This window comes from Nicotiana tabacum, chromosome 11 (genome assembly GCF_000715075.1).
Source record: "Nicotiana tabacum cultivar K326 chromosome 11, ASM71507v2, whole genome shotgun sequence".
Taxonomy (NCBI): domain Eukaryota; kingdom Viridiplantae; phylum Streptophyta; class Magnoliopsida; order Solanales; family Solanaceae; genus Nicotiana; species Nicotiana tabacum.
The window spans coordinates 18,180,139-18,207,322 of record NC_134090.1 but is presented as its reverse complement, the minus strand read 5'-3'; the positions used below and the strand labels follow the sequence as shown (position 1 = coordinate 18,207,322).

Genomic DNA, 27,184 nt, shown 5'->3' with positions numbered 1-27,184 from the left:
CGAAAGTATTCTTCTTATTAAACTTGGTGTGCAATAACGGTTAAAATGAAGTAAGAGGTACCTTAGGTCCCACGTCAGATGGGGTCCACTGATCTCACAGGTGTCTTCTTCAAAAATATTACCCAAATAAAATAACCAAACATACAAAAATTCGCTCATTTCTTTGGGTCACGAGAGATAGAACCCTCTGTTTTTCCAATTTTCTTGTTCGAATCCTGTTAAAAAAAATAAAAAAACCAACAACCAGAAAAAACTCGATCAACCGCCGAACTCGAGTCGCCGCACCGCCATGTATCGGAGTCGGTCGGCGCGATCCCCGAACCTCCGTGAACCGGACATTCGACTCGCCGAGTCCGATAAAATTGAAGGTGCCGGTGGTTGGGACGCCCTTGAATGGACTAAAATCGATGTAATTTACTTCTCTAGGGTTCCATCATTTCAATTATTGTGCGTTGATTTCTGCATAATATTTCTTATTGAATGCGTAAATTGATGTTTTTCTTTATATAAATATGTGCAGCCTGTTGCCAGGCCGGTTCCAATTGGAGTGAAACAATTCTTGCTGGCGGATGAGTATGTTGTAGTAGAGGTAATGCTGGTAGTACTGTGCGTTCTTGGTGTTTGTATGTGTAGTGCATTTTAAAAAGATTTTCGTAGCAGCTGAATTTGGACTTTAGTGATTGTTGTTGTGTAATTAGAGTATGGGATACAGATATTTGAGCTACTTGTTTTGAAAGAAATATGCATGAGATTAATTAGAGGATAATTTGTATCACAGCCAAAGATGATAGGGTAAAGGTAGTGTTAACGATGCTAAGTGAGGGTCGTGTTATGCCCCAAGCTCAAATAAACAAAATCAAATGACAAATTAACTCACTTAAAAGGGGTTATCACGATTAATTAATCCTTTGTGAATTGCGAATGAGTATCTGCATTTTTGGATTGGATAAAGTAGCGATCGAGAATAGTGGTTTGGCTTTAACTCTTTTTATTAGAAGATTGGCATCCCATTCTAAGGTAACTTAGTACTTAGGTCATGAGTTCTGATGTTAGAAGCCTTTATTCCCATCCTGCATAGGAACTGCTCTCCTAGATTTAGTTAAAAAGCCGCCTTTTAACCTTAAATAGGATGCTAAGGGCCTAACTTAGAATAAGTTAGGTTTCCTTTAGTAATCATTATTCTTGTCATCTTTGCAATTTTTGATTTTTTTTCTCTAGTTCAATCATATTTTTTTCCTAAAGCTTTAGAGACAATGATCATAACTTACTTACAAAAAAAGTTGTGTTTGTCTAAAGCTTTAGGACAAAAATGTAATTGAACTAAACTTTTTTTTTTCTTTTTGTGAATTTTGGACTACTTTAAGTTTTTTAAATTCTCTTCAGCTTAAGAATTATTATATCTTAATCAATGTTGATTGAGGTACATTTATCTAATTGTCTAAAGAAAGCCTACCTTTAATAAATTACATTTTAGATTAAGTAGTAAATTAAGACTTCTTTCTTCTTTCCAAATCCAAGGGACTTACATATTATGTGACATTCTGAAGAACTATGAAGGAAGTCCTGTGAAGTCCTCAGATTGTTGTTTCAAACAGGATGCTGACATTTATTTCTGCATTTTCTATCTTTAGAAGCATTTATCGTCCAATGCATAAGATACAATATGACTCCTCACAGGCCCACACATACACTGCCAACTATAAATGATCCTGATTTGGTATTTAATATTTTTCCTGATTTATTGGGAAGATATGATGTTGGCGTAAGAGGGTGTTAAAAAATCATTTACATTACTTTATATGTTGATTTCATTTATAATTACTTAATGCGCTGATTGTTTTTTCTTATGATTGATTGCTTATTTATCTCCCCATGAGCTTCTTAATAGGGCTTCATTTAGATCATTAGGATGTACTGTATTGAAACAAAACTCACTTGGAGCAAACTATTAATAAGGTTTTGGTGAAAATCCTCTGTACAAAAGCCTCAACTTGATCTCATAGAGGCTTTCAGTAGTTTCTGTTCTCTTCAGTTGCCACAATTTGGAGTCAGCGCAAGTCTCAATGCTAACTGATTTTTTCCAGGGTTATGGGGTAGTTCTTGTCAACACTGATGATGCTGGAACCTTATTTGTGACTAATTTTCGCCTCCTTTTCTTGGTAAGTGATGCATGTAGTTTTCTTATGTTATTTTCAATGGTGCATATGGCCAAAATCTTACATTTGCTTGCATTCTGCTTTTGGAAGTTCCAGTTTGTAAACCTATGCTAGTGAAATTGTCCTCAAAATAGTGCAAATAAATGTCATATAATGATTTATAAGACAATGATATTTGAAGGTCTAATGTCAGTTGTTAGAGCTATACTGATGAGGTATTTATGTTGTCGAAATTCATAAACGCTAATTAATCTTGGTAGTTCCAGTTTGCATTCTGCTTTATCCATCTTTTTTTTCCGGATGCATGCACCTTGACTGAAAAAATTGTCTTCATCTTCTTTTTCTCTACTGTGGAACAGCTTTAAGGCTTGTAGTGACTAATTTTCCATTAGTTGTGTATCTTATCTTTTCATGTTCAGGATTGCTTGTTTGTGGTACTTACATGGTTGCGGGTAGGTGTAATAAGATGATTAATATTCTTATCTCCAAAAAAAAAAAAAAAGGAAACTAACAAAAGAAATTAAAGAAGTTTCTCAATTTCCAAAGCTTTCTCCCAGGTCAAGCAGAAGTAGCTTTCAGTTATCTTAGCCCTTTCATATTCACAAGGATATGATCTGGTTATTTGGTTAAATCCCAATTCTTTCACCTGCCTACCTACTCGAAAAGTGTGCTATTGATAGGGAGACTCGATGTTTTAAAAAGTGGCAAGGCTGCAAGGGACTTAAGTGAACCAAAAAACAATAAGTGAATTGCTTCGATTTCACTGAAGTGCATATTTCAAGGAAGTGCAGAACAATTATATAACAGTGCAGCATGTAATGTCACTTGCAAATTAAATCTGCACATAATTAGTCCCAAGATTAATTAGCACACATGTCATTATGAGTCAGGTAAAGTATACCTGCTTGGAGGATTGCTGCAGCCAGTAGAAATGAATAGCTAAGATCCAAAATGAGGATTTCATCATGCCTTGTAAGTCATTTGCAGAACCAAGAGTATAAAAAATTCACACTGACTAGTAAATAAGACCAGATCTAAGCATGGCTTTATATCGAAGTAGACACGAGCCTGGCGCACTTGGCTGTGGTAGAGTGAAGCTCTGAGGCCTCACATCAGTTTACCTGGCTCCTTTAAGAAAGGAGCAAGTTGTGGCTAGGATCTCTTGCTAACCTAAGGTTTGATAAGAAGTTTCCCACAATTGCAAGGCTAATTTCCTTGAACTTGGCACAAAATTCAAATAGCTGAGCCCATAGGATGGCCTGCTTGTTTGTATTTCTGGCAGAAAATATTTGTCTCCAATCTTTGTGGAATCAACTGTCAACACAAGGGTAATTTCATTTGGTTGGTGACTTCTGAAACATTTTGTTGAGACTGAAACAGTCTTGAAGTTAGTCTACAGACAGAGCTTTCAAGATGTATTCTAATGGGAACCGCTTCCTCCCTCTTGCCAAAGAGACTCTTTTCGTGGATGTTGGGGAGGAATTTGTTCTAACTTATATGTTGGTTCTGTTAACTGATAGTGTATTAAATCAGAAGCATAAAACAAAAGGGCAGCCCGGTGCACAAAAGCATCCCGCATTCACGCGGGGTCCGGGGATGGGTCGCACCCCTTGGGGTGTGATGTAGATAACCTATCCTAATGCAAGCATTAGTGGCTGCTTCCACGGCTTGAACCCATGACCTATATGTCATACGGAGACAACTGTACCCGGTAAGTCAGAAGCATCAATTCTCGAAATTCTGCGATAACTGATGAAAAGGTTCTTCTTCCAGCTAGAAGTACATTTTTTTTGTCCCCTACCCCCCCACCCTCCAAAAAAAAAAAAAGGAAGAAAAAGAAGAAGGCAGGTTCTTCCAGCTAGAAGTATAAACTAGCAGTCCTTGGCCTTTATCACTTGCAAACAACGTGCATTTGTCTGAATGTACTATAACATCTTCCTTCTTGGTGCTCAAATTATTGTGAAAAGTTGTGATTTGTTGAATGTTCAGGTAGCATTTCCACTTTCTGTGGTTTTGGTGGTAGTTTCAGATTTCCTGCTAAGATCACTGAAAGATATCTGTCGTACTCTTAGAAATTTACTATCGAATAAGCGCAAATGCTTGTTACATACATGAAGTACATGAGATACTTATTATCACAACCTTTTTCATCTTGTTCTGTTTTTCTGCTAGTTTGTACTGAATAGGATGTTGTTTGCTTCTGTGTATTATCTAGAGTGAAGGGTCTAGAGATATCATTGCACTTGGCACAGTACCATTGGCGACCATTGAGAAGTTCCAGAAAATTGTAGGTTTGCTTTTCTTTATCTTAAAATTCATATATGCAACAGTTATATTATATCGCTTTCCTTTTGTTTTTTTTTGATTATCGTATCACTTTCTTTTTCTTGGGATAACGGTGGTGTTCGGGTCAACTTATGGGCACCTCGATTAATCCACCAGCTACTTTCTACCTCCCACTTAAAAATCATATGTGATTTCTTCCCATCTGCTAAGCCTTAGTCGTTAAAGTTACCTTGTACCTGTACCCCAAAGGCTCCCCCATACAGGAACAATCTAAACATTCGGATCCATAGGAGTTATCAATGGATTGCAATTCATCATGCCAACTTCCTTCAATGTGTCCAAAGCATACTTCCTCAGTGTAATGAAATTTCCACCCCTAGATTTGGACACCTCAATGACTCTCACCTCAATGCCTCTAAGTACTTTATTTACCTAGGTCTTGAGATTAAAAGTGACTAATTAGATGCTACTTAATTATGAATAATGTCTTCATTCATCCTATGACAATATCATCAACATAAATATTCAAGAACATGCTTTTGCCATTATGAGAATAATTATAAATATTGGGTGATTAGCTTCACTTAGAAGCATGTCAAATTGTTGGACAGTAGTGCTAAAACAACCAACCCTATCCGTGGTGATTGCTTGAGACCATAAAGAGCTCGGTGCAATCTACATGGCTGTTGTTCCATGTAAACTTTTTCAGCTAGATCACAGGAATATAGTCTTGGTGTCAATTGATAAAGTGGCTAATGGAACATGATTGCCATGGAGATAAATGAGCGGATAAAAGCAATCTTGGCCACCAATTTTTTTTTATCATCATAGTCAAGATCATAAATCTGTATATATCTCTTGGCCACCAATCTAGCTGTCGGACGATCAACTTTCAGCACTAACCTTGACGTATCATTCAGTGATAATCTAATTGATGTGTTGTCGTGTGGCAAATAAATTTTCTCCCTAGTAGATCGGTCATTTCCTTAATCATAGCTTGATACCAACCAGGATGAGCCATTGCTTCTGCAACAATTTTAGATATTTTGACAATGGATAAATTTGTAATAAAGGTATGATGTTGGGTGGTAAATTGTGTTAACTTAAGGAATTCTATACAGGATAATGCCATAATGGTTGCGAGTAGGCCGAGCACCTTCTCAAAGAGTAATAGAGAGATCAAGTTCGTGCGATGAGTGCTTGATGGTATTTATAAGTAGGCAATGAGTCATTAGGTAAACTTTGTGGACCTGTATCATGAACAGAAACATCAATTGAATTAGGAGGATTTGGTTGAGATAATATGGAATGGACTTGAAGCGGAGTAGGAGCTGGAGCAGGAGAGCGGAAGGGCTAGAACTTATCTTAGTTTGTAAGAAAAATCTTAATTTAGTGTTGGGTTCGTTTAGTCCCACCTCCAATGTTGTTGATGAGTCAAAGATCTCGTTTTTCAATGACCTAAAACAAATTACGGTTCACCTTTTTCACTCACAGTGCAAAGCATAGTGAAAAGAGCCAAAAGCCCTTAAAATTTTGTAAATTGTGTGAAGTCCATCTTGACCACTGCAACGGATTCTCTTTAAAACTGATCTTTATGATTCTGTACCACAACAGTTACTGATTCCTCTTAGGGCGATTGCACCATTACGACCGTGATGGTCCTTAGCCCTTTTCTCATTCCTTTGATTCTCCACTGCGGCGCAATAATTGCACTACGGCCAGAGTGGCTGGTTTGGTCTTAGTTTTTCTTCTCTTCCCCTTCTTTTCTTTCTCAAGTCATTTCATCAACTTGTATCATATCAAAGCATGATTTTTTATGCACAACTTCGTCATAACATACTGAAATTCACTAGAACTATATGCTCGAGGGTCGGGGTGTTACATTTTTTTTACATGTGGTATTGGAAATTAAGCTCGCACGAGAGTACTGGGCTATTAATTTTTGGTCGTAGCATCCAAAGGCCAGGGGATCCCAGAATAATGGCTCTTTTTCTCTTGGCCAGCGATGTCTTGGAGCATCATATATCATCTACTTTCTCTTCTCTTTTGTTCATGTGTTGCTCTGGTTAACATTCTTCATATGTCTTTTCGTGTTCTCACTTGTCTAAATAGTGCTTGCCATTCTTCCTGTTCAATAAGAATTGGTTGGTTGAGCCTCATGTTGTTCCATTGGATGCATGTGCCTTTTGTTGCAAAGTGTGGTGATATATCTTTGATGCAAAGGTGCACCTTCTTTTGTCAAGTACTTCAATTTTCAAATACTTGTTTTCCGAATATCACCAGCTGATTTGAATATAATCAGTTTTAATGGAATATATTGGAGGGATGCTGAATATTTTATAGCTAAATAGGCGCACTTTATTTCTTAGTCATAGTCAGTACTAGTGGTAGTGGCAAAATGGATAAAAACAGTTATCCATCCATATTATCCACTAAAAATGGGTTGGGTAACTAACTTTCTAAAAATGGGTCAAAAAATATGGATAAGATCCATATTATCCACTTAAAAAATGGATAACCAATGGGTTTTAACTTTTACATTTGCAAAGACTCAAATTGGGGCTTCTTCAAGTTTGGGAGACTAGGAATTCTCCCAAAAGTGATTATATTCAAGAAGCCATGGATAATGTGGATATCCATATTATTTGCCGGTTAACCTATTTTCTCTCCGTAATATGGGTCGACTCGGATATTTTATCCATATTTGTATTATCTGTTTTCGACCCGCCCATATCCAACGCGGCCCGCCCGTTTGCCACCCTTAGTCAGTACCCAGGAAAACACATACTTTTTTATCTGCTTCACATTATAATCCTTACAATGGTGTGCATTTAGCTATTCTGTTGCTTCTGCAATACTACCTTTTCCAATAAGTGAGAAGCTTCTTCAGCCATCACAACATCCCGTACCCAAGTACAGGAGTCAACTGCCTTTGGCAATTTTCTTTATTTTTGAGCATCTAAGAATCAGTACTGTGTAAACCTTATCCTGTATTTGTCAATTCTGGCTACAATTCTTTCCTTTCTTGCTAACTAGGTTATGAAGCTTCCATCAGGTCAGCGTCAGCCTGAAAAGACTGGTTCACAGCGATTGCTTCAGATCATTGGTATGCCATTAGTTGAAAGCACTGTCTTCATCCTTGTAGTATTTGTTATTATACAATCTTCTGAAAATGGTAAGTTAACTTTAACATTTTTTTCCAGGCAAAGATATGAGAATCATTGTCTTTGGTTTTCGTCCTCGAACCAAGCAGGTCAGCTCAGAACTCATGTTCTGATTTTATGTCTTTTTTCAACTGTTGATGCTTTGGGCTCAATATGATTTGTTCATTAATTCGTATATTTACTTTGTTATCTTCTCTTTGTGGAGGAGAAGGGGTCCATGAAATTCCAGCTGCTTTATGTGGCTTGAACTTGCTGAGATTGCAATGCACTTTTAATTTCTCTTGTTGATGACTGAGTTCTTCAATAATAGCATGAGAATTTCCCAGTTTCTCTTCTTCAACTGGGTGGTTTGAGTTTTGTCCTTTTGAATAACTTTTGTGGACTATTACTGATAACTGACATGTTTTTCACCAAGTACAATGCCCTGAGCAATTCAGGTTAGAATAGAGAGTTAGAGACACTGAAAATATAATGAGTTAAAGATTGCAATGGCTATAAATATCTAGATTCTTTGTGCGTCTGTAGATTAACTTGTAGTGTACAGTTTTAACGTGTATCATAATTAGAATAACAATTGCTCTAGGGCTTTGGTCTTGTGGTAAGAGCTCAAGTGATGTGTGGATTAGCCTCATGTCATGGGTTCGAATCCTGTCGCAGACTAAAGACTAGTATTTAAGTGGAAATGAGTAGAGAAGCGGGCCCATCATCCACTGAGTTCAACCGTGCACCATTCGTCTCGGCTATTGTTTGGTTATCAAAAAATAAATAAATAGAATAACAATAATTAGAAGCTTCACTAATTACCAGTAACTTCCTCATTTAGGAACAAAAACTTTTCGTGATGGTCTAAACTCCTATACAGTGAATCGTCTTGAATGTCATTTGTGACCAATTGAATAAGTGGGTTTTTCTTTACTTTGTTGTCATTTCAACAGTACCTGAGCTGTCTAAATTTTAGAGGTACTTGTGAGCAGAGGCGGATCCAGAATTTTAAAGTTATGGGTTCGTACACAAATCTTAATTTAATATACAATAATAACTGAATTAACGGACTGAGTTCCAAGCTAAATATTCTTATATATTTAATAAATTTTTCAATACAAATATCGAATCTAGACAAAAGTTAATGGGTTCATGAGAACCCGCATCTAGTTCTCTGGATCCGCCCCTGCTTGTGAGAATGCACAAGAAAAAAATTTATTTATTGACAATGATAGAATGAGCCCTATATATAATACATATTCTACTTCTACTACCTATGGGATTAAAACATATTCTACTCTTACTATATATGGGACTAGGACATGTTCTACTCCTACTACATATGGGACTAGGATTATTTACACATAACTATCTAACACTCCCCCTCAAGCCGGTGCATATAAATCATATGTACCGAGCTTGTTACATATGTAACTAATACGAGAATCAGTGAGGGACTTGGTGGTGAAAAGATCTGCAAGCCGATCATTCGACTTCGCTACGAGTCATGCCAAACTCCTGGATAACTATGCTGAACTTACCAAACCACACTCGAGGAGACTGCTCTAGAGACCATAAAGTGACCGGCGCAAGCGACATACAAAGCCACTAGACTCCCCCCGAGCAACAAAACCAGGTGGTTGCTGATAAACAGAAGTTGACCGAAAAGTCGCCGGAGAAATTTGAAATAGTGAGACTAAGCCGAATTCCACACTACAAAATAGGTCCTAAAACACTACAAAAAAGGAGAGAAACTTTTTGGAAATTACTGTTCGCGCCGGAAAAGTGCACTGTTCATGTCGAAAAAATAAATGTTGTCAGAATTTGATGTAATTTACATAGGTAGGTTCGGATTCACTGGACGAGTAAGTTGTCCTGAAGAAGTTTTGTCAAAAAGTGGCCGGAATGGCTCACACGTGCCGAAAAATTTACTGTTGCTCACGGGGAAATTCTAAAGTTCTCGGAATCTGCAGGAAATTGTAATGGTGGACTCGGAATCACCCCACGAAACAACTGTCCTAAAGAAATTTTTGAAAATTCTTGCTGGAAAGTATTGCACGTGCCTGCGCGTGTGTCAGCGCTCGCCGAAACCTTAGTTCTGGCGGCGAGTGGGGGAGCGTGAGGGAATTTCTGCCGGAGTGATTGACTGAGGTTTTGTCGCCTGACGTTTCTGAACAACACTTACCGATAAGGAGATAACGCAAATCAATCTTGAGTCATCAACCGGAAAGACGCACGATGACTGACTTTTCTGTTCCGATAGGACTGGGATTTCTGGGGTTTGGTCGCACAAGGGTTTCAGATCTAATGGTGGTACTGGTATATGCAAAGTTGCCGGAAAATTGCATGTCGACGAGATCTTTCTTCCCGGATGTCGCTGGAATGACGCACAACAATAATTTTCTCACTGAAGCTCTGATACCATCTGAGAATGCACGGGAGAAAAATCTATTTATTAATAATGATACAATGAGTCCTATATATAATACGTATTCTACGTCTAGTACATATAGGACAATTGGGCCTCATTTGTTTTTTTAAGATTAAGACGTCTGAATCTGAATACACATCTGAATATCAAGATGTGTATTAAGTTTAAGACATCTGAATCTGAATACACATTTGAATATATTAAGATGTATATTAAGATCTGAATACCAAATAATTAAGACTGTTTGATTTTTAACATCTGAATGTATAAAATTTATCTTTATTTGTAAATTAATAAACATAAAATTCAAATAAAATACTAAATAATCTAATATTCCATTTATAAAGTATATAGTTTTTTAAAATATGCATGATAGTTGGTGGTGGTGATGACTAACAGGTGAATGCCGATTAGAGGCGGTGGTTGGTGGTAGTGTTGGTTGATGATGGTGGTTCATACTAGTAGCTAGTATTGATTGGTAGTGGTGGCGATTATGAATGAGGATGGTGGTGGTGATAGTTAATAATGGCGAGTGGTGATAGTAGTTGTGACTGAGGAAGGTGGTGGGTGGGTGGTGGTAGGTTATAATAATGGGCAGTGCCGGCTTTGGTTGTTGATGGTGATGGGGTGGTCAGTGTGGTAGTTGAGGTGGATGAGTGTTGATTGTGGGTGAGAATGATGGTGGTTGGAGTGGTGGGGATAGTGGGTGGTGATGGTCGATAATGGTGGCGGCTATAATTGAGGATGATGGTGGCGTGGTGGTGGTGGAGGTGGTGGTAGTAGTGGGGGTGGGAGTGGTGGTTGAGTATGATGGTAGTGGCGGTATGGTGGTAGTTGATAATGTTAGGTGGTGGCGGCAGTTAATAATGAATATGTGACAGCATCTTAATGAAATTAAGTCTCTGTTACAGATCTTAATCATACAGACCTATCCAGACCCATTAAGTGGTTGTGAAGTAAAAAAAACAAACACACTTAATGATTAAGATTTGAATAATTAAGATTCAGACTTAAAAAACAAACGCACTTAATGTCTTGAGATGTGAATGATTAAGATTCAGACCTTTATTAAGTGCAAACAAATGAGGCCTAAGACATATTCTACTCCTACTACATATGAGACAATGATTATTTACACATAACTATGTAATAGTACTGATTTAGCGACCTGTTAGTCGCTGAGTTGTGGAAAAAAATTCTTACCACATTCTGCTGTTCCTTGCTTATGTTTTATCCTTTACGTGATCATCTATATCATTACATTGTCGTCACAATCATTCGCTTTACCTCTTTCCTCAGTGATATCCAATCTAGAGAAAATAAAAAACTCATAGGCCTTATATCTTTGTTGTTCTTCCTCATTCTTTTGACATCAGGTTTTTGTCTCAAAACACACAATAAGGAAACCTTTTCCGAGATCCTTTGCCTGTGCGCCTTGAAGCCTTTACTCTTTAGTTCCAGCGGCATATATGTCTACACACCCAAGGTGCCAAGTTTCTATCAGCCATGTCAGCACACCATCCCTGTCCCCTGTTGTGTCGGTGCTGTTACATTAACAATAGAGTTTCACTTTATTAGTGGACTGTGCAACTTGTATTCCTAACTTGATTGGTCAGCTTACATGGACTTCTGAGTTCTGATAAGACAAGCTGTTAGCACACCATCCCTGTCCCCTGTTGTGTCGGTGCTGTTACATTAACAATAGAGTTTCACTTTATTACTTTAACCATTACATGAACATCCACGTCAGCTGATATGTCAAGCTAACAGCTTGTCTTATCAGAACTCAGAAGTCCATGTAAGCTGACCAATCAAGTTAGGAATACAAGTTGCACAGTCCACTAATCATTGCCACAACATCACCCTGCTGCGTCATTGGTCTACATCAGGCGGCTGGTGAAGTCAGCATCCACTTTAGCAGATATGTCAATTCTATTGTTTACATTAGTCTAGCAAGTATTCCATGTCAGCCAACATGTCGAGTTAGTCAACTTGAGTCTTGTCCAGTTATCAAGTCATTACCAGATCGTCCAGTTATTATGTCACACTAGCATGCAGAATCAAGTCAATCAACTACGCCTCAACATCAAACTAGAATGCATGTGTTTGCTGGGAGTCAGAAGCTGTTTTTTTCAGTTCCCCTTTTCACAGTCTATTTGTCAAATACTCTCTGAAGTCCAAGAATCAAGTACACATTTGGTTTATCTTGCAGTGCAGATGTATATGCTCTAGTTTGAGGGTGTTTATCAGAATTGTATCGTATACTCTAGGTTAAATGTGTAGTATAATTCCTAATTAGAATTCTTTCTTTATAAAAAAGAGGAGATGTAGAATTTTTATTATTAATGAACTTTTCTTTTGGGGAACTTCTCAAAATATCAGTGATTTTCCTAGTTAGGAAACTTCTCTTGTTTCGTGTTGTCAAAACTCATATATAATGAATCCTACGTATGTTCATAACCAATATTCATTAAAAGTTTTCTCCTGTTTCACATGTTCCATAGCAACATTGAGTTACTTTGTTAACTTTTCAGTGATAACTGCATATTGATCAGCTTCCAGAGGATGAAATTTATGTAGGTGGATGGGTATTAGTGGAAGAGCACACTCGTTTATGTTGTCTCTAGTAGGTCAGTAGGTGTTAACACCACTATATGGATTTCAATGCCTTGATGCATTTTAAGACTATTATGGGAGTAGAAACTGGACAGTAATCTGAATACTTCTATTTTTAGAATAGATCTGTAATAGCATGTATTCATTAACAAAGTCACCCAGACTGTTTAGTTGACAACTCTTTCCTAACCTTTGCTAAAACAAGTTTGCATGTACTTACAAGCTATAATTGCCCGTCTTATGGTTTCCCAGAGGCGTGCTGTCTATGATGCATTATTACGGTGTGCAAGGCCTACAAGGTTATGGGATCTCTATGCATTTGCCGGTGGCCATTCCAGGTTTAGTAACACGAATCCCAAAGTAAGGCTGTTGAATGAGTACTGCCGACTTCTTGGGATGGGGTTCTGTCAAGCTTCTATCCGTGCTATTGAAGATGGGTCATTCACACTCTCAAATGAGTATTGGAGAATAAGCAGTGTGAACTCTAATTACACAATGTCTCCAACTTATCCATTTGCTTTACTCTTACCAAAGTCCATAAGGTGAGGTGATGTTTTTTGCTCTGCCATTTTTTCTGGGTTAAGTGATGATTATTTTGGCATTTACCTAATGACTTTTCATACATAGTGATGACAAAGTGCTGCAGGCTTGTACATTCCGTGCACGGTGTAGGCTGCCAGCCATAACATGGTGTGACAGAGGTGGGCCTAAATTTAGCTGTTTGAACTCATTTGCCTTGATCTTCTTAGGCCAGTGCTTATGCTTTGCATCTGTTAGGAACTGGGGCTGTTCTTGCACGTTCTTCTCAGCCGCTAGTTGGCCTCATGATGAATATGAGAAGGTTATTCCAAATTATGTGATCCTTTTTCTTTTATGAATTTTTGTATTAGTTTATTGTCGTGAAAAACAAGTTGGCTGTTAAAAATTTATAGTAGTTTGTGTTTCCTCGAGTTATTTTAAAAAGAAATCTTGTGCTTTTCTCCAGCAATGCAGATGAGAATCTAGTTGCTGCACTGTGTACTCAAACTGCTGGAGAGAAACGGAGGTGTTCCTTTTACTACTTCCTTTTATTTCACCTAATCTCTAAGATGTCTTCTTGATTAAATTTCTTGTTGTTAAGCATTATGAGTAAGTTTCTTGCTATGTGGCTAGTTAAAGGATCCCTTTCAATTCCTTCCTTGGTCTGGTCATAAAAATACTTCTGTCTTGTTTCTTTTATTGTTGTTACTTAACTCCTTTTAGATAGTTCCTTTTTGATGAATCACTCCTTTTAGATAATTGCATAGTTTCATGGCACAGCTGACTCTCTCTTATTTATTGATATGCTCTTTATTTGTCTTCTCAGGAAGCTATATATTGCTGATGCAAGGCCCAGGAAAAATGCTTTAGCAAATGGGGCAATGGGAGGTGGATCAGAGTCATCTGCAAACTATTTTCAGTCTGAGGTCTGTTTAATTTTTGAGCTGTCTCTTTTGCTGCTCTTTCCTTCATGATACTCCCTCCACTCTGTTTTAAATGGCACTCTTTCTTTTTATTCTGTTCCAAAAAGAATGACACTTTCTATGTTTGGAACTCTATAACTTTAAACCTGTAAAATTTTACCCTTAATGACATGCTCTTATAGACATAAAAATGTCATGACATGTTTAAGATCACAAGTTCTAAGGGTACTCTTGGTATGTGCCGAAAAACCAAACTTTCTGAAACTTCATATAAAATCAAACACCTCCATATTAAATGAGAAGGAGGGAGTATATCTCTCCCTAATTATTTCGTGGACTGATGTTGCTTGATTTACATGTCTTGTCAGATTGTTTTCTTTGGCATCGATAATATACATGCAATGAGGGAGAGTCTTGGTCGGCTTAGAGACTATTTAGATACTCATGGTACTACTTCATCAGATGGAATGTCATCTTTTCTGGTATGCCGTTAATCTTTCTGAAAAATATTCTTTCATGCCAAATGCCCACTATTTAGAACTTTAGTCTTGACCAATCAATGCACTCGGGGCACCAAACCAAACAGAGATTTGAATTAAGGTGGCAGGACCTAAGAGAATTTCTGTTGAAAGTGATTCAATTTACCTGCTTGTGACTAGTTATTGCCACACCAAGGCTATGGGTGCATCCAAACATTTTGAATCATATTAGTCTTTGTGTCTGATAAGTTCAAGTGTAACAAATTTCCAAAAGATTTGAGACATATTTTGAAGCCAATCTGAATTCTGAAAGTAATCATGGTCAAGTCACAGTGGACTCCTCTATTTACTGTCCTTCCACGTCTTTTCCTTTTTTGTTTTTTAACTTGCAGTCTGTGCTATATGCACATTCAATATATATAAAGGAGTTGAAATCAAGAATGGGATTTTTTCCTGGTTGGGTGGGGAGGGGAATCTCCAAGTAAAGAAAAGTACTGTTGGCAATGTCCTTGAACCATTAATAAGTTTTGAGTTTAGATGCTTGCAAGATGTACTATTTTCCCTGTTTCTCTTCTCTTCTAATTATCTATGATATCAGTATCAGTGATCCAACCAGAAAGCCACTTCATAGGTAAGGAACTGACAAAATTGATGTGGAGCGTCTGTCCATCTGGCACAGTAGATTTCTCTCTTTATACTTTTTTTTGGGGGGGGGGGTGGGTGGGTGGGCTTGGTAGGCTTAGTGGCAGAAGGAGAGTGAGCAGAGGAGGGACGAGTAATGATAAGCTAATGCTGTCAATTGTTTTACTGCTTTCCAGAGGCATGGTGGATGGAGTTGGGGCGGAGGCAATCTCAGCAGTATGTCTGCTTCAGTTTCTACACTGGGAGACACTGGGTGGTTAATACATGTTCAAACTGTCCTGGCTGGTTCTGCTTGGATTGCTGCACGTGTTGCACTAGAATCAGCTTCCGTTCTTGTTCATTGCAGGTTTCTTGTCTTCTGGACCATTCTTATGCTTATAAATAAGTCTATATTCTATAAATGCCTAAGTGGAGAACTTTGTTAAATGCTTGAGTTCCTTGTATTTGTGTTTCTGTTGATTCCTCCTTGGATATTTTATCATTATGTACCTATTAGTTGGGACTATATCTTAGTTACGTTAGTATGTTTGCTTTTAGGACTTATTTTTTTCACGAGTCTTTAGTCCTATTGGAGATTTATATGCCAGTGATATAGAGAAGCCAACCCCAACTTTGCTTTGGCATTAAGGCGTATTAGTTCTTGTTTTATGTACAGGTTCTTAGGGATATGGTCACCTTTCAGCAAATTACCGTGGAATTTGTTGAGCAACTAGAGTGTAGAACGAGAGAAAGACAGACTTGTGACATAATGAAATTTCTTGTTGAATGAGCAAGGGAGAAAATCTGGGTCAACAACAGTCATTTTTATTTGGTGAATGAAACAGTTCTGAGTCTTATTTTCTATGTGATTGCTTTCTGCATTTGTTTTCCATAAGACCTCTCCATAACTAGCCCAAGTAGAGAGAATAGTGGGGAGTACGTAGTTGCAATTCAATGGTCTGATAGCACATTAAAGCTAACTATATTTGTTTTAAAAGCGTTAGTTTTGTGTTAAACAGGAGAAAATGTTGTTATCTATCATCTTCAGAAAAATTTGACTTGTCATTATCCTCTGGAACTGAAACAAATGTGTATGCCATTAAATATTATGCTGAGAGTAGTGTTATCAAAGGCGAAAAGCGCAAAAGAGCTTTAAGGTCCGTGGGCTTTAATGAAGAAAGGCACAAAGGAGAAAAAAATACAAATATGTATGTGTAGTCCAAGACTAATAATTGTAAGTATGAATAACAAACATAGGGACAAAGAAATTGAAAAAAAATGCGATAAAGTAAAATATCAATTGTTTAGTGTCGCATCCTCAGGAATACACTCATTATCAAGGAAAAGTATACCTTAGAGCCTTGATGATGATATTGAAGTGCCCGCTAAGCGAGGCGAAGCGCTCAACATGTTTTGCAACTCACTTCAAGGCTTAAGCGCGCCTTTGACAACTCTGGATGAGACTTTCATGGAAGTCAGTCTTCACTTAAATGCGCTAATTTAGCTTGGATACTCTCAGAAGTTTTATCCATACCATGTCAATTTAATACAATGGAGTGTTCTAGTTTGCATTTTACTTGTTGAAAAATATTTTTTACGTATCAGATTTACTAAAAAATGGCAAAATAAATTTTGATCAAAACTAGTGACTGTCGGGGTTTAATACATTTTGCTTGGAATTCTTTACAGCAACAATGAATAAGTATGTATTCCTTCCTCCAACTAGTTGGAAGTGGAGCATCTTGGGTGTATTGATCTTTATGCCAAAAAGAATTGATGTGGCCACTCACTCATTCCCCTCATAGAAAAAACTATTATCCTATTTTCTGTTTTTGTCTCTGCCTCCTACATAAATTAAGAGCACTTGATAAATTTTATAAGGTTGAAGTTTCTTTATCTTCTTTCTTTTTCTTTTTTGAAAAAAAAAATGGTGGTGACTGGACCGATTTGTGTGCACCTCTATTTTTTCATCGGGTACCTGCTATCTCTAGTAGCACATGTATCGGGTAACTCTGCCTACCAAGGGTTAGTATCTTTATCTAGTGAAGGTTGAAAAGTTCATTCTATTTGTAATAGGGAATAGTAATAAATACAGATGATATCTTTTATTTCTGCCACCAGATCACACAATTATTTACAGACATATTTAGGAAGCTTCACTCTTTCAGATGCACAAACTATTTAACAGTAGATATAACTTATAGCAAGCATCAATGACGTTATCCTTGAGGTGAGTCGGCAATAATAAAAAATCTCAAAGAAGGTGACAGGCAGTACATTAGCATTGGCATGGTACTTTTAGAAGAAAAGGCCATGCAAGCCATGGACGTCGAAGGATTTGATCATATTCGAAGACTTGAAAATCTGGTTGCTTCGGGTTAATTGGTTTGCAAAGATATTAGAAGAATGCTTACCTATCAGAAAAAAGAAAAAGATATTAGAAGAATGCATAACTTGTTCGCTGATATACCTGGTGTTATTGCTAAAACCACTGAAGTGGATGTTCCATAATTTTTACCTTTTTAACAGTACTAATTCTATCTGTTTCTCTCAAAATATTGGAAATTACCTATAGCATTCAACTGGTCGATCTAATAAATTAAAACATCAGTGATGACAATTAAAGCTAATTGTCAGTTGAACCTGCAAATGGTTTGCATCGACTTCTTCAACTGACAAGTGGTTCAACAAGTATTGCATTGTGAAACTATTTTGGCCATAGCTTTCAGCACATTTTATGACTTTTAAATATTTGTATGTTTCCTTTTTATCCGAATGGCAAATGTACACACGACAATGGTACTTGTTTACAAATGACCAAAAAACTTTCCTAGCTCATATTTATTTATCCAACTGATGATTTATTGTATGAAGCTCATGAGTTCTTAAATTGATTTTGCATATATATCTTCGTCAGAGACTATCAGTAAAGAGTACATCTAGTTTTTTTTTATTCTTTTTAAAAACGGAATTTCATTCTGCAGCGATGGATGGGATCGAACTACGCAATTGGTCTCACTTGCCAGCTTGCTACTTGACCCATACTATCGTACAATTAAAGGATTTCAGGTACTGAGACTTGTTTGGATCTATCTGCTCATATTACCTGGTATTTAACATTTGTAGCCTTGTTTTTTTCTTCTTCTTGGAGTGTAAAATACTTCATCCACATGAGATCATTAAGGTCTGTGTTAATGCTTCAGTACGTCATTTTACTCCTGACAATGCTAGAAGGATTTAACATTTAAGTGGGGCATCCCATACCCCTTGGTTATATACAGACAGCTGTCTAAGTTGTTCGAATCATCCAGGCACTTGTAGAGAAAGATTGGCTTGCATTTGGTCATCCATTTTCAGATCGTCTGGGAATGCCCACTATATCTGGAAGTGGCAACATGCCGTTTGAATTATCTCGTCAGGCTTCGACTGGAAGTTTACCTTCATCACCCATGCGGCAAGTGTCAGGGTCATCCTCATCTCAAGCTCAAAATTCATCTCATGCACAGAACCAAAATTCCCCCATTTTCTTGCAGGTACGTCTTCCGCATGCGGTTCCGAGTTCTACCTTTTGTTTGGAGATTTACGAGCGTACAATCTATTTGATCTTTTTATATTAATTTTATTGTGTTTGACAAAAATATCCCCTCTCTCTCTCTCTCTCTCTCTCTCTCTCTCTCTCTCTCTCTCTGCTTCTTCATCTTTTACCCCTTTTTTTGTTTCCGTTAATCTTTTAGCTCTAACTTGTTATATTTGGATGCCTTATGCAGTGGGTTGACTGTGTTGCACAGTTGTTAAGGATGTACCCTTTTGCCTTCGAGTTCTCTTCGGTACGTGTTGCTAAAAGACATGAGAGTCAAATAAGAGTATAAATATATATATTCCATATTCCAATAAATTGATAATTTACGTCCTTGGAGATTTTTAAAGCTTCCTATCTTTCAATTCCAACAATACAGGCTTTCCTGGTGGATCTTCTGGATTGCATGCTTTCTTGCCGTTTTGGAAACTTTTTGTGCAATAGGTAATCTCGTTTTGGTAGTATTTTGTTTTTCACTTTCATTTTCGTACACATGCGTTTGTTTGCGGAACCCGAAGAAGATGCATTCTATTAGAAGTTGAGGTGCTTGTTTGATGCATTGATATGAGTTCCTGGTAGAAGGGAATCGTATTATAGTAAATGCACCTGAAGAAGAAGAGTGTTTGTTCTGAGGCATCTGTCATGATACCTGAACTAGAACATTAGATTTCTTGGGAGGTGCATGCTCCCTATTGGCTTTGTCATGACTCTCCCTCTGTTTCTACATGGTTTGTCTTTTGGGATTGCATTTTCTTTCTAAAATTTATGTTCTCTTCTTTTTGTCTTCTGTTCAAGTGGAGAAGTCATATAGAAGAGATGATGTCTGGTTTATATAGTGTCTTACATGAAGAACACTCTTTCAGGTAAGTGGTATGTCTGGAAAACTAACCCTCTTTGGGTGCCACCTGGAGAGGGGCATTGAGAAGAACAGTGAAGTAAAATGGTTCAGTAGGATGGTTGTACAACCGGCAATGTTAGATAGAAGTGAATGTTAAGCCCTAAGTTCCAAAATATCCACAAGATGAGTATCCAGAAATACAAGTGTTTAGATGGTATAAGATGAGGTAATATTAGAAATTATCACATTCGATAGAAGGTGCAACTCGGCCACAGAAAGAAATGAGAGAAGGTTGCTTGAGATGGTTTGGTCATGTCCTACGTGGACCTCCAGATCCAGTCCATAGGTGTGAAACCGTGTGATTGAAGGTGTTAAAAAATGATCAAGTAGGCCAACAATCACATGAAAGAAAATCGTCTCAAGAGACGTACCATCTATTGAAATCCATGCAGAAATAGTGAAACAAAAAGACAGTGAAAAAAGGGTCCTTATAGGCTATACCAATTAGTATAGATTAAGCTTTAGTCATGCTAGTACGTCTATTTTAGGTCCAATGTTTGCTAGGAGCTTTTTGTTCTGGTTAGAGATTTGTATGCCAATAGAAAATATAGAGATCTAGGTACATAACTTCTAATGCTAGAGAACTTAAAATTTTAAAGTATTGTATTAAGATAGGTCTAAATAGAGTGACATGGATGATCAGGATAATATGACCCAACTAGTTCAGTATTGATGTGTAGTTCTTGTGATTGAATTTATTTATTTTTTTCGTTTAATTGAATTTATTTATTTTTTTCTTTCTTTTTTTCCTCCTTGCCATGTTTGATTACACTATATTAGAAGTTGGATTGCTCGTTCGACATAAAAGGAGTGGTAATTTGTCACGTGTGCATGAAAAAAATATTTTTTTCTTATCTCTTCTTTGCTTTTCTCCTTTTCTTTGGGGGGAGGGAGGGGTCTTATTTATGCTTTTATGATCAGGATTTACAGCTATTGAGCACAGTACAAGGCTTTGACACCTCAGTGGTTTTTTGGCTTTAGGTTGTTTTGAACTCCATCATGGGATAGAAAGGATTTTTTTTAATGTCGTTTCCTAGTTTTAGCTCACTTCTTCTGACTTCTACAAATTTCAGCGAGAAGGAAAGAGAGCAAGCTGGTATTTCTGATGCTTGTGGATGCCTGTATATGTATTTAGCTGAACTACGGGCATCGGAAGGAAGCTCTCATGCGCATTACAACCTGTTCTATGACCCGTTGAAACATGATGGTCCGTTACTACCACCAGCAGCAGCTTTAGCTCCAACTGTTTGGCCTCAGTTTCACCTTCGTTGGGCTTGCCCGTCGGAGGCACAAGGTGGAGAAGTTGAGGCAGAATGCAGGAAGCTGACGAGAAAATTCTCTGAGCTGCAAAGGGTAAACTCTCTCTTTTTTTTCTCTCTGCAGACTCCTTTCTTCTCGCCCTCTCCGAAAAGGAAAAAAAAGGTTTCCAGCTTGAAACTGCAAAGTGCATCGTAACCCAGATATGCCATTTTAGTGTTGACAGACTAATTACTATGGTCGTATCAAATTTGGCTTGTAGAGTTTCATGAGATTAATTATGACAATGAACTTCGCAACAAAATCTAGGCTAAGTTACTTCCAACCTACAAATAATTGACAAGCATAGTTTTCTATCTTTTAGTGTTGCCTGTCGATGTCGCTTGACAGTTACATCTTAATTTTGTCAATTCAAGCTAGAACTTGGTGCATACATTGATTTCTGATTCGTCACTCCTTTATTAACTGTCTAAAAACAACTTTTACACAGGCAAAAGAAGCAGCAGAAACAAGACTGAACGAAATAAGTGTCACAGTGGAGTCCTTAGTTACAGAATTGAGAAATGAGAAACTTGTGAGCACCTCTGCCAGGGATGCTGTAAAAAGAGCCAGCAAAGAAACTGCTACTATAAAGCGTGCGGTACAATCTTTGGGTTTTAATGTCTATTTTTCAGTAGATGGAGACTGTAATGTATGCATTGAAAGCAACCCAACAGAAATTCCTCAGCGTTCTGTCTGCTCAGTTTCTACAACAAATTCTAATGGTTCAGTACATGGCAGTGAGAAATCAGACCTCTCTGAACCTGTTACAGTGATGCAAGATGATGTTTCCGACAATCCTCTCATCCAAGTTTGTGAATCGTTGTGCCCTATGCACAGTAGAGACAGTGGGTGCAGGTGGCCAAATCCTGGTTGTGCCAAGTTTCGGAGCCAATTTGTTGGTTTGAAGGCCAACTTTGATGCATTTGATCGCCTTCCGATATACGACAATTATTTCGGAACTTAAAAAGACGGTTGAACCAAGCCTACTTTCTTGCTTCAAACTTCATTTATCTGGTCAGATATCTATGTACAGTCAGAAATTGAATGGAGGCAGTAGGTTCAATTGTATTTTGGCAAAAAATTACGACAAACAAATTAGATAAGCAGCAACAGGCACAGCTTAAACCTGGTGGCTGTTAGATGAGATGGTCTCAGAACTGTACATAGGAACTGATAGAGTTTTCATGTGGACCATCTGATAGTTTTGACATTGTGAGAATCTCACGTGAAGATGATTATAACTGATATTGTATGCTTAGGAGTTAGGACTGATGATGTAGGATTTTGGTCACTGCAATTTCCTCATTCGAGTGTATATTACGACGTAGGTATTCCTCTTCCTAAGTTTCTATAGGGATTCTTTCTGCATTCTTGTAAATAAGGACAAATAATGATGAGTTCTGAATAAAATGGTTCCAGCAGACTTCTATCTGTGTGTTGTGTGGTGCATTTCTGCTTAATAACTATTTGCTATTTTTATACTGGGGCTGTCCACCTGTTGAATTTTCTGCACATGTTCCTGTTTACTAATTTAAAGTAACTGGAATTTTGGTTTTTATTTCTCATCTTTCTTTTGATTGGGAGTGTATAATGGACGACAAGTGTACAGGTCGCAAGTCGCAACATCGGATGAACTGTAACATTTTGTCGTTGATAATGTGGTTCAGGAATAAATCTTGTGGAACTTTGACATTGCTATGTTGGAGGCTGTCTTTGGGTCCTAGACGTAGATATGTCAGATGGTCTCGCCCTAGCTTCAACCCCAACTCTTTCTTGCCTTTTTCCTTAGTCTTGAGGAGGAACACAATTTGTCTTCTCTTGTTGCAAAATGTTCTTTTGAGCTTGTAGCTCGGTTTTTTCCCTTATTATATGGTGAAAGCAAAGGTCATAAATGAAAATGGATCTCTCAGTCTCATTTCCTGGCTTTCTGTGAACAGACTTAGGGACGATTTTTTTGTTGGTATATTACTGAATGTAAATCAAACATAATATGAGGAAAGTCAGATTGTTAAGCGATTTGTATCATCGAATTCACACAAGTGCGGTATAACAGTTTAAATTTTGTAATGCATTTTGAGTTCATCAACTCATCTCATGTATTTGAAGGCAATTAATAAATTAACTTCAAGATATTCGAATTTTGTTAATCGAGCTGCAATCTGAGCCACTTACCATGAACAAGATGATAAGAGTAAGCCTTCCGCTCTCCCAATATCCTGTGCTCAAGAGCACTACTTTTTTTCATAAGAAACACTTATCAAGCTGAATCACTTTACGAGCTTACAACTACTCATCAGCAAATCCTGGACTCACTTTAGCAATTGAAGAATTATCAAAAATAGCCAACACAGGTTGCATAAAATGCGGACCAGAACATTGATGTAGCTTGATTCAGGTTTTTACAGTTAATATTATAAAACCACAACTGTGACTTTGATCCTTTACAAGGCTCACATAAACCTATCTCCACAAGTATTCACTCTTCGCTTTCTCCCATCTAACTTGTGGCAACACAAGTGTCAACGTCTAGTCTTGACTGGGAGGAGGTTCGTCATTGGATGGCCTCCCATTTCCACGACGTTCATTCCACCTTGTCCAAGCCCATCTTAAAATAAAGAACCCGCCGATAGCATAAACCTGAGTTCAGATATAGTGCAGAAAATTCAGGCAGGAGAATAAGAAAAGGCAGCAGTTCAGAAAAGAAGCAAAATCTTGAGATGTGTAGGGGCACAACATTTTACTTGTTGAAGACATGATTATTCACCTCTTTCAAATTTATACAGCTAATGTTTTAGAACATAGAACATACAGTTCACAGTAGTCTTACTATTATTCCCATGTATGGTTCACAGCAGTCTTACTATTCACAGTGGTTCAGATTTATTTACCTCTTTCTTTATTATATAGCTAGTGTTCTATAACATATATCAGCACTACCTTTCTTTTTATTTTTCAATGAAATCAATGAAAAGTTGCAAATTACTCAGTTGAGGTACTTATGGACCTCAGCGATTACAATGTTCTCTTTTCTTTCTAGTCCGGAGAATGTACACTGCACTTAAAAGGTGCTTAACTGTGGAGCTTTATCCAAAAAAGAAAAAGAGTGCTTAACGGTGGAGAATATAAACTGCTACTACTGTAAACATAATATACAATAAATATTTCCTAACATGTCTCAAATTATGAAGGCTAGTCTGATTATAGGAATTCATATTTTGTCCTCAACGCTTTCTCTTTGACACAATGTCTCAAAAAACAATGTTACATAGGCCAGTGCTAGTACCAAATCCAAAATGTTGGTTTTGTGAGAAGGGGTGTCTCATAACGTTTCTCCATAACTCAGAAGTGAAAGCAGAGTATCATGGAAAATAATCATCGATTATCTGATTAAATAGCATGGCATACCACTACAAAAGCTTTTTAAAAGTTCATCTTACCACAAATTTTCTTTCGTATGGTATCCTCAAAACCAAAACAAATAGGTGAGATTGCTAGTAGCAAAAGTTCTATAGAAGGCATGGTATTACATAGGCACAAGTTCGTCTGCTCAGACATTTGAACATATTCAATAACAGACTCAAAGCACAAAGAGTGGAATACCCAGAACAAGGTAAAGAATCAAATTTTATTTTCAATTACACAAGGATTTTCCAGTGAACAAAGAATGCCAATATCTCCACCTATATTCCCAGCAAAGGCCAAAAATTCCATCCACAGTACAAATGACAAGCTAGCCAGATACATGGGCAGATGTACCTTATGGGTAGATGGTGTGGGGTTACCACTTCCTTCAGATTCAAATTTCGAATATACAGTTGAAAGACTTTATAAGAATATATATCTATTCTAAGACCACGTCAATTGTCACAAAAGAAGTAATGTGTGCAATTTCAACTATATGAAGACGAAAAAAGGGAAAACGAATTTATTTACCTTACACCGTTATTCAGCCTACCTTTTTTTTAATAACATTGGTAATAAAGCCAGCCATTCCACCTGGTAGCTTCTGCCTCCGCCGTCACATATACAGAGTAACACTGCCACCAACACTTAAACAGAAAAGAAATCACCTACATCTTTTGTATTTTTTTTGTCTTTTTTGGGAGTTGAACCCTGGTCAAACGTTTGCACCACTTTATTCACCATTAGGCCACACCCTTGGGTGCTATTCATCCTTCCTTAAAACAGTGTCGTCACATATACAGAGTAACACTGCCACCAACACTTAAACAGAAAAGAAATCACCTACATCTTTTGTATTTTTTTTGTCTTTTTTGGGAGTTGAACCCTGGTCAAACGTTTGCACCACTTTATTCACCATTAGGCCACACCCTTGGGTGCTATTCATCCTTCCTTACAACAGTGTTCATTTAACCCCAAAAAAAAAGTTGTTGTTCGAAACATTTTACAACTATAGTTGACCTTAACTATACACGAATTCTACATACCACTTCATACTATTTTTCCGATCCGGTTTCCTAGTACCTTGCCATTGTTAGTGATTACTGATATTGCTTTTCCCATTTATTTTTCTGATTCTATCTTTTTGGCCTTTGCTGATGTTACTATTCTATTATCTCTTTTCATCTTTTTGTACTAAGGGTCTATCGGAAACAACCTCTCCACCCCACAAGATAGGTGTAAGATTTGCGTACACGCTACCCTCCCCAAACTCCGCTTGTGGGATTATACTGGTTTGTTGTTGTTTGTTGTTACTTTATCGAAACCTGCTTTTGCATATTATTCTTACAATACTAATGACACTCATTTGTAGCCCAGCCATTAAATAAGTCAAGGATATACTCCAACAATCAGTCAAACATCCAAAGCTCACACATGCAAAACAACAGTTTCTCCGAACTAGATAGGGTTTACAAAATAATTTGATTAAATACTTGCAAGTTGTATAGAAACCAAATGGTGCTAAACATTTTTGGAATACCTGCCACAAAACGACGGGGTTAGTATCGGGTTCAGCCCCTTCTGATTCGAGCTTCAAAGAAGGCAACTCCTGACGTGGAAACTTCACTACAGCAGGGTTTTGCTTTTCCTCTTCACCTGAAACTTCAGTTGGTTTGGCCTCTGAAGTAGTAGCAGTGGGTTCTATCTTCTTCTTATTGGGTAGTGGCGGTTTGAAGAGCTGAAGGAAACTGCAGAGTAATGAGAAAATTGGATTATTGTTGGGTTTGTCATCTTTTCCAGCATCTGGGTTCGGAATTGAGTCATTGGAGATTGTTGTTGTGGTTTCCGCCATAGCCAATTTGGAGTTTTTGACTTTGGGAATTACGTTGGTTACAACAATATATATCAAGGGCAACGAACGAGAAATTACGGGATTTTTGTGGAACAAACGGGTAACGGGTATGGACCTGGATACTTCTTTAATTATTTTTTATTGCCGGTCATATTCATTATTTACTTTTTCTAGTTATATATATAATTTATACTTTTATTATACACAATTACGTGTATATAATACATAAATAATGCATATATATTATACCTCCACCTGTTATTTTTAGTTTAAATGGTTAGGTGGACGACTATTTAGGTTAATTTTTCTAATATTAATTATAGACGGTATTTGCTTTGATTCTTTAAAACTTCTTGTAAGTTTCCTTTTTGGTTTAAGTTTTGCGCACGATATAAAGTGTGTTAGACCATAAGGTAAATTAAATGGAAAATAACATTATATAGTGATGATGTCCACAACACACCTCAATGAGAGATATGATATGATCGTAGGCAATAATAATTATCCAACTAGGAGTTGGGGTCGAATCCACTGAGAGTTATGAGGGGTGTTAGGGGTATATATTTGAAATAAGCAAATGAGTTATCTAGAAAGAATATCCACAATACAGTTTTATTTTCTACTTCTATTGTTAATCTAATGATAGCAAGCTAAAGAATATACACTAGATATGAATGTTTTTATGGTTTTTCCAAATGGTTTAAAGGCCTAGGGGTGACCATAACCTAGGTGTTTGCTTAATGGGATAAAGATGTTAATGCTTGTTTTGTTGATTGGGGTATTATAGCTCACAACTCTATATTACCCACTCAATATCTTTCGGTCAAAGAGTGATTTTGCCCAATTTGACTTTCTCAAGTCCAAATGGGTATCAACCAAAACAGTTGATAAGAGCTCAAGTCGGGTTATTACTATATCTAGGTTGAACCCTTTAATTAGGTTAATCAATCTCTCAATTAACATAATTCCTTGTTAGCTA

At 37.3% G+C, this 27,184-nt stretch overlaps 2 protein-coding genes across 3 annotated transcripts; one reads left to right on the top strand and one right to left on the bottom strand.

Annotated features, from left to right (window-relative positions):
• The first annotated feature begins 155 nt into the window (after nucleotides 1-155).
• LOC107813422 (phosphatidylinositol-3-phosphatase myotubularin-1-like) lies at nucleotides 156-22,382 on the top strand. 2 transcript variants are annotated; one of them, XM_075224835.1, is made up of 19 exons: nucleotides 156-409; nucleotides 521-589; nucleotides 2,085-2,159; nucleotides 4,372-4,443; nucleotides 7,479-7,548; nucleotides 7,646-7,695; nucleotides 12,888-13,177; nucleotides 13,263-13,336; nucleotides 13,413-13,476; nucleotides 13,621-13,680; nucleotides 13,981-14,080; nucleotides 14,446-14,559; nucleotides 15,375-15,544; nucleotides 18,162-18,246; nucleotides 18,489-18,710; nucleotides 18,945-19,004; nucleotides 19,134-19,198; nucleotides 20,726-21,005; nucleotides 21,400-22,382. In XM_075224835.1, the coding sequence occupies exons 1-19, from the start codon at nucleotides 290-292 to the stop codon at nucleotides 21,913-21,915; spliced, it is 2,556 nt and encodes an 851-aa protein (XP_075080936.1). In that variant the 5' UTR covers nucleotides 156-289; the 3' UTR covers nucleotides 21,916-22,382. The 2 variants fall into 2 exon arrangements, with proteins under 2 accessions (XP_075080936.1, XP_075080937.1); XM_075224836.1 differs by having other exon boundaries at nucleotides 166-409; nucleotides 7,498-7,548.
• An 882-nt stretch (nucleotides 22,383-23,264) lies between these two features.
• On the bottom strand, nucleotides 23,265-26,248 carry LOC107813423 (uncharacterized). The gene is made up of 2 exons (XM_016638698.2): nucleotides 25,894-26,248; nucleotides 23,265-23,588 (listed from the first exon to the last, which is right to left on the bottom strand). Exons 1-2 carry the CDS (start codon nucleotides 26,203-26,205, stop codon nucleotides 23,478-23,480), a joined length of 423 nt encoding a protein of 140 aa, XP_016494184.1. The 5' UTR covers nucleotides 26,206-26,248; the 3' UTR covers nucleotides 23,265-23,477.
• Nucleotides 26,249-27,184: the final 936 nt, after the last annotated feature.

Excerpts from the sequence above, each read along its gene's own strand:
- LOC107813423 (XM_016638698.2), bottom strand. The coding sequence starts at position 26,205 with ATGGCGGAAACCACAACAACAATCTCCAATGACTCAATTCCGAACCCA. Across the intron at positions 23,589-25,893 it reads ACCCCGTCGTTTTGTGGCAG|GTTTATGCTATCGGCGGGTT; the intron begins GTATTCCAAAAA and ends ATCTGAACTCAG.
- LOC107813422 (XM_075224835.1), top strand. The coding sequence starts at position 290 with ATGTATCGGAGTCGGTCGGCGCGATCCCCGAACCTCCGTGAACCGGAC. Across the intron at positions 14,560-15,374 it reads ATGGAATGTCATCTTTTCTG|AGGCATGGTGGATGGAGTTG; the intron begins GTATGCCGTTAA and ends ACTGCTTTCCAG. Across the intron at positions 19,005-19,133 it reads TTGCCTTCGAGTTCTCTTCG|GCTTTCCTGGTGGATCTTCT; the intron begins GTACGTGTTGCT and ends CCAACAATACAG.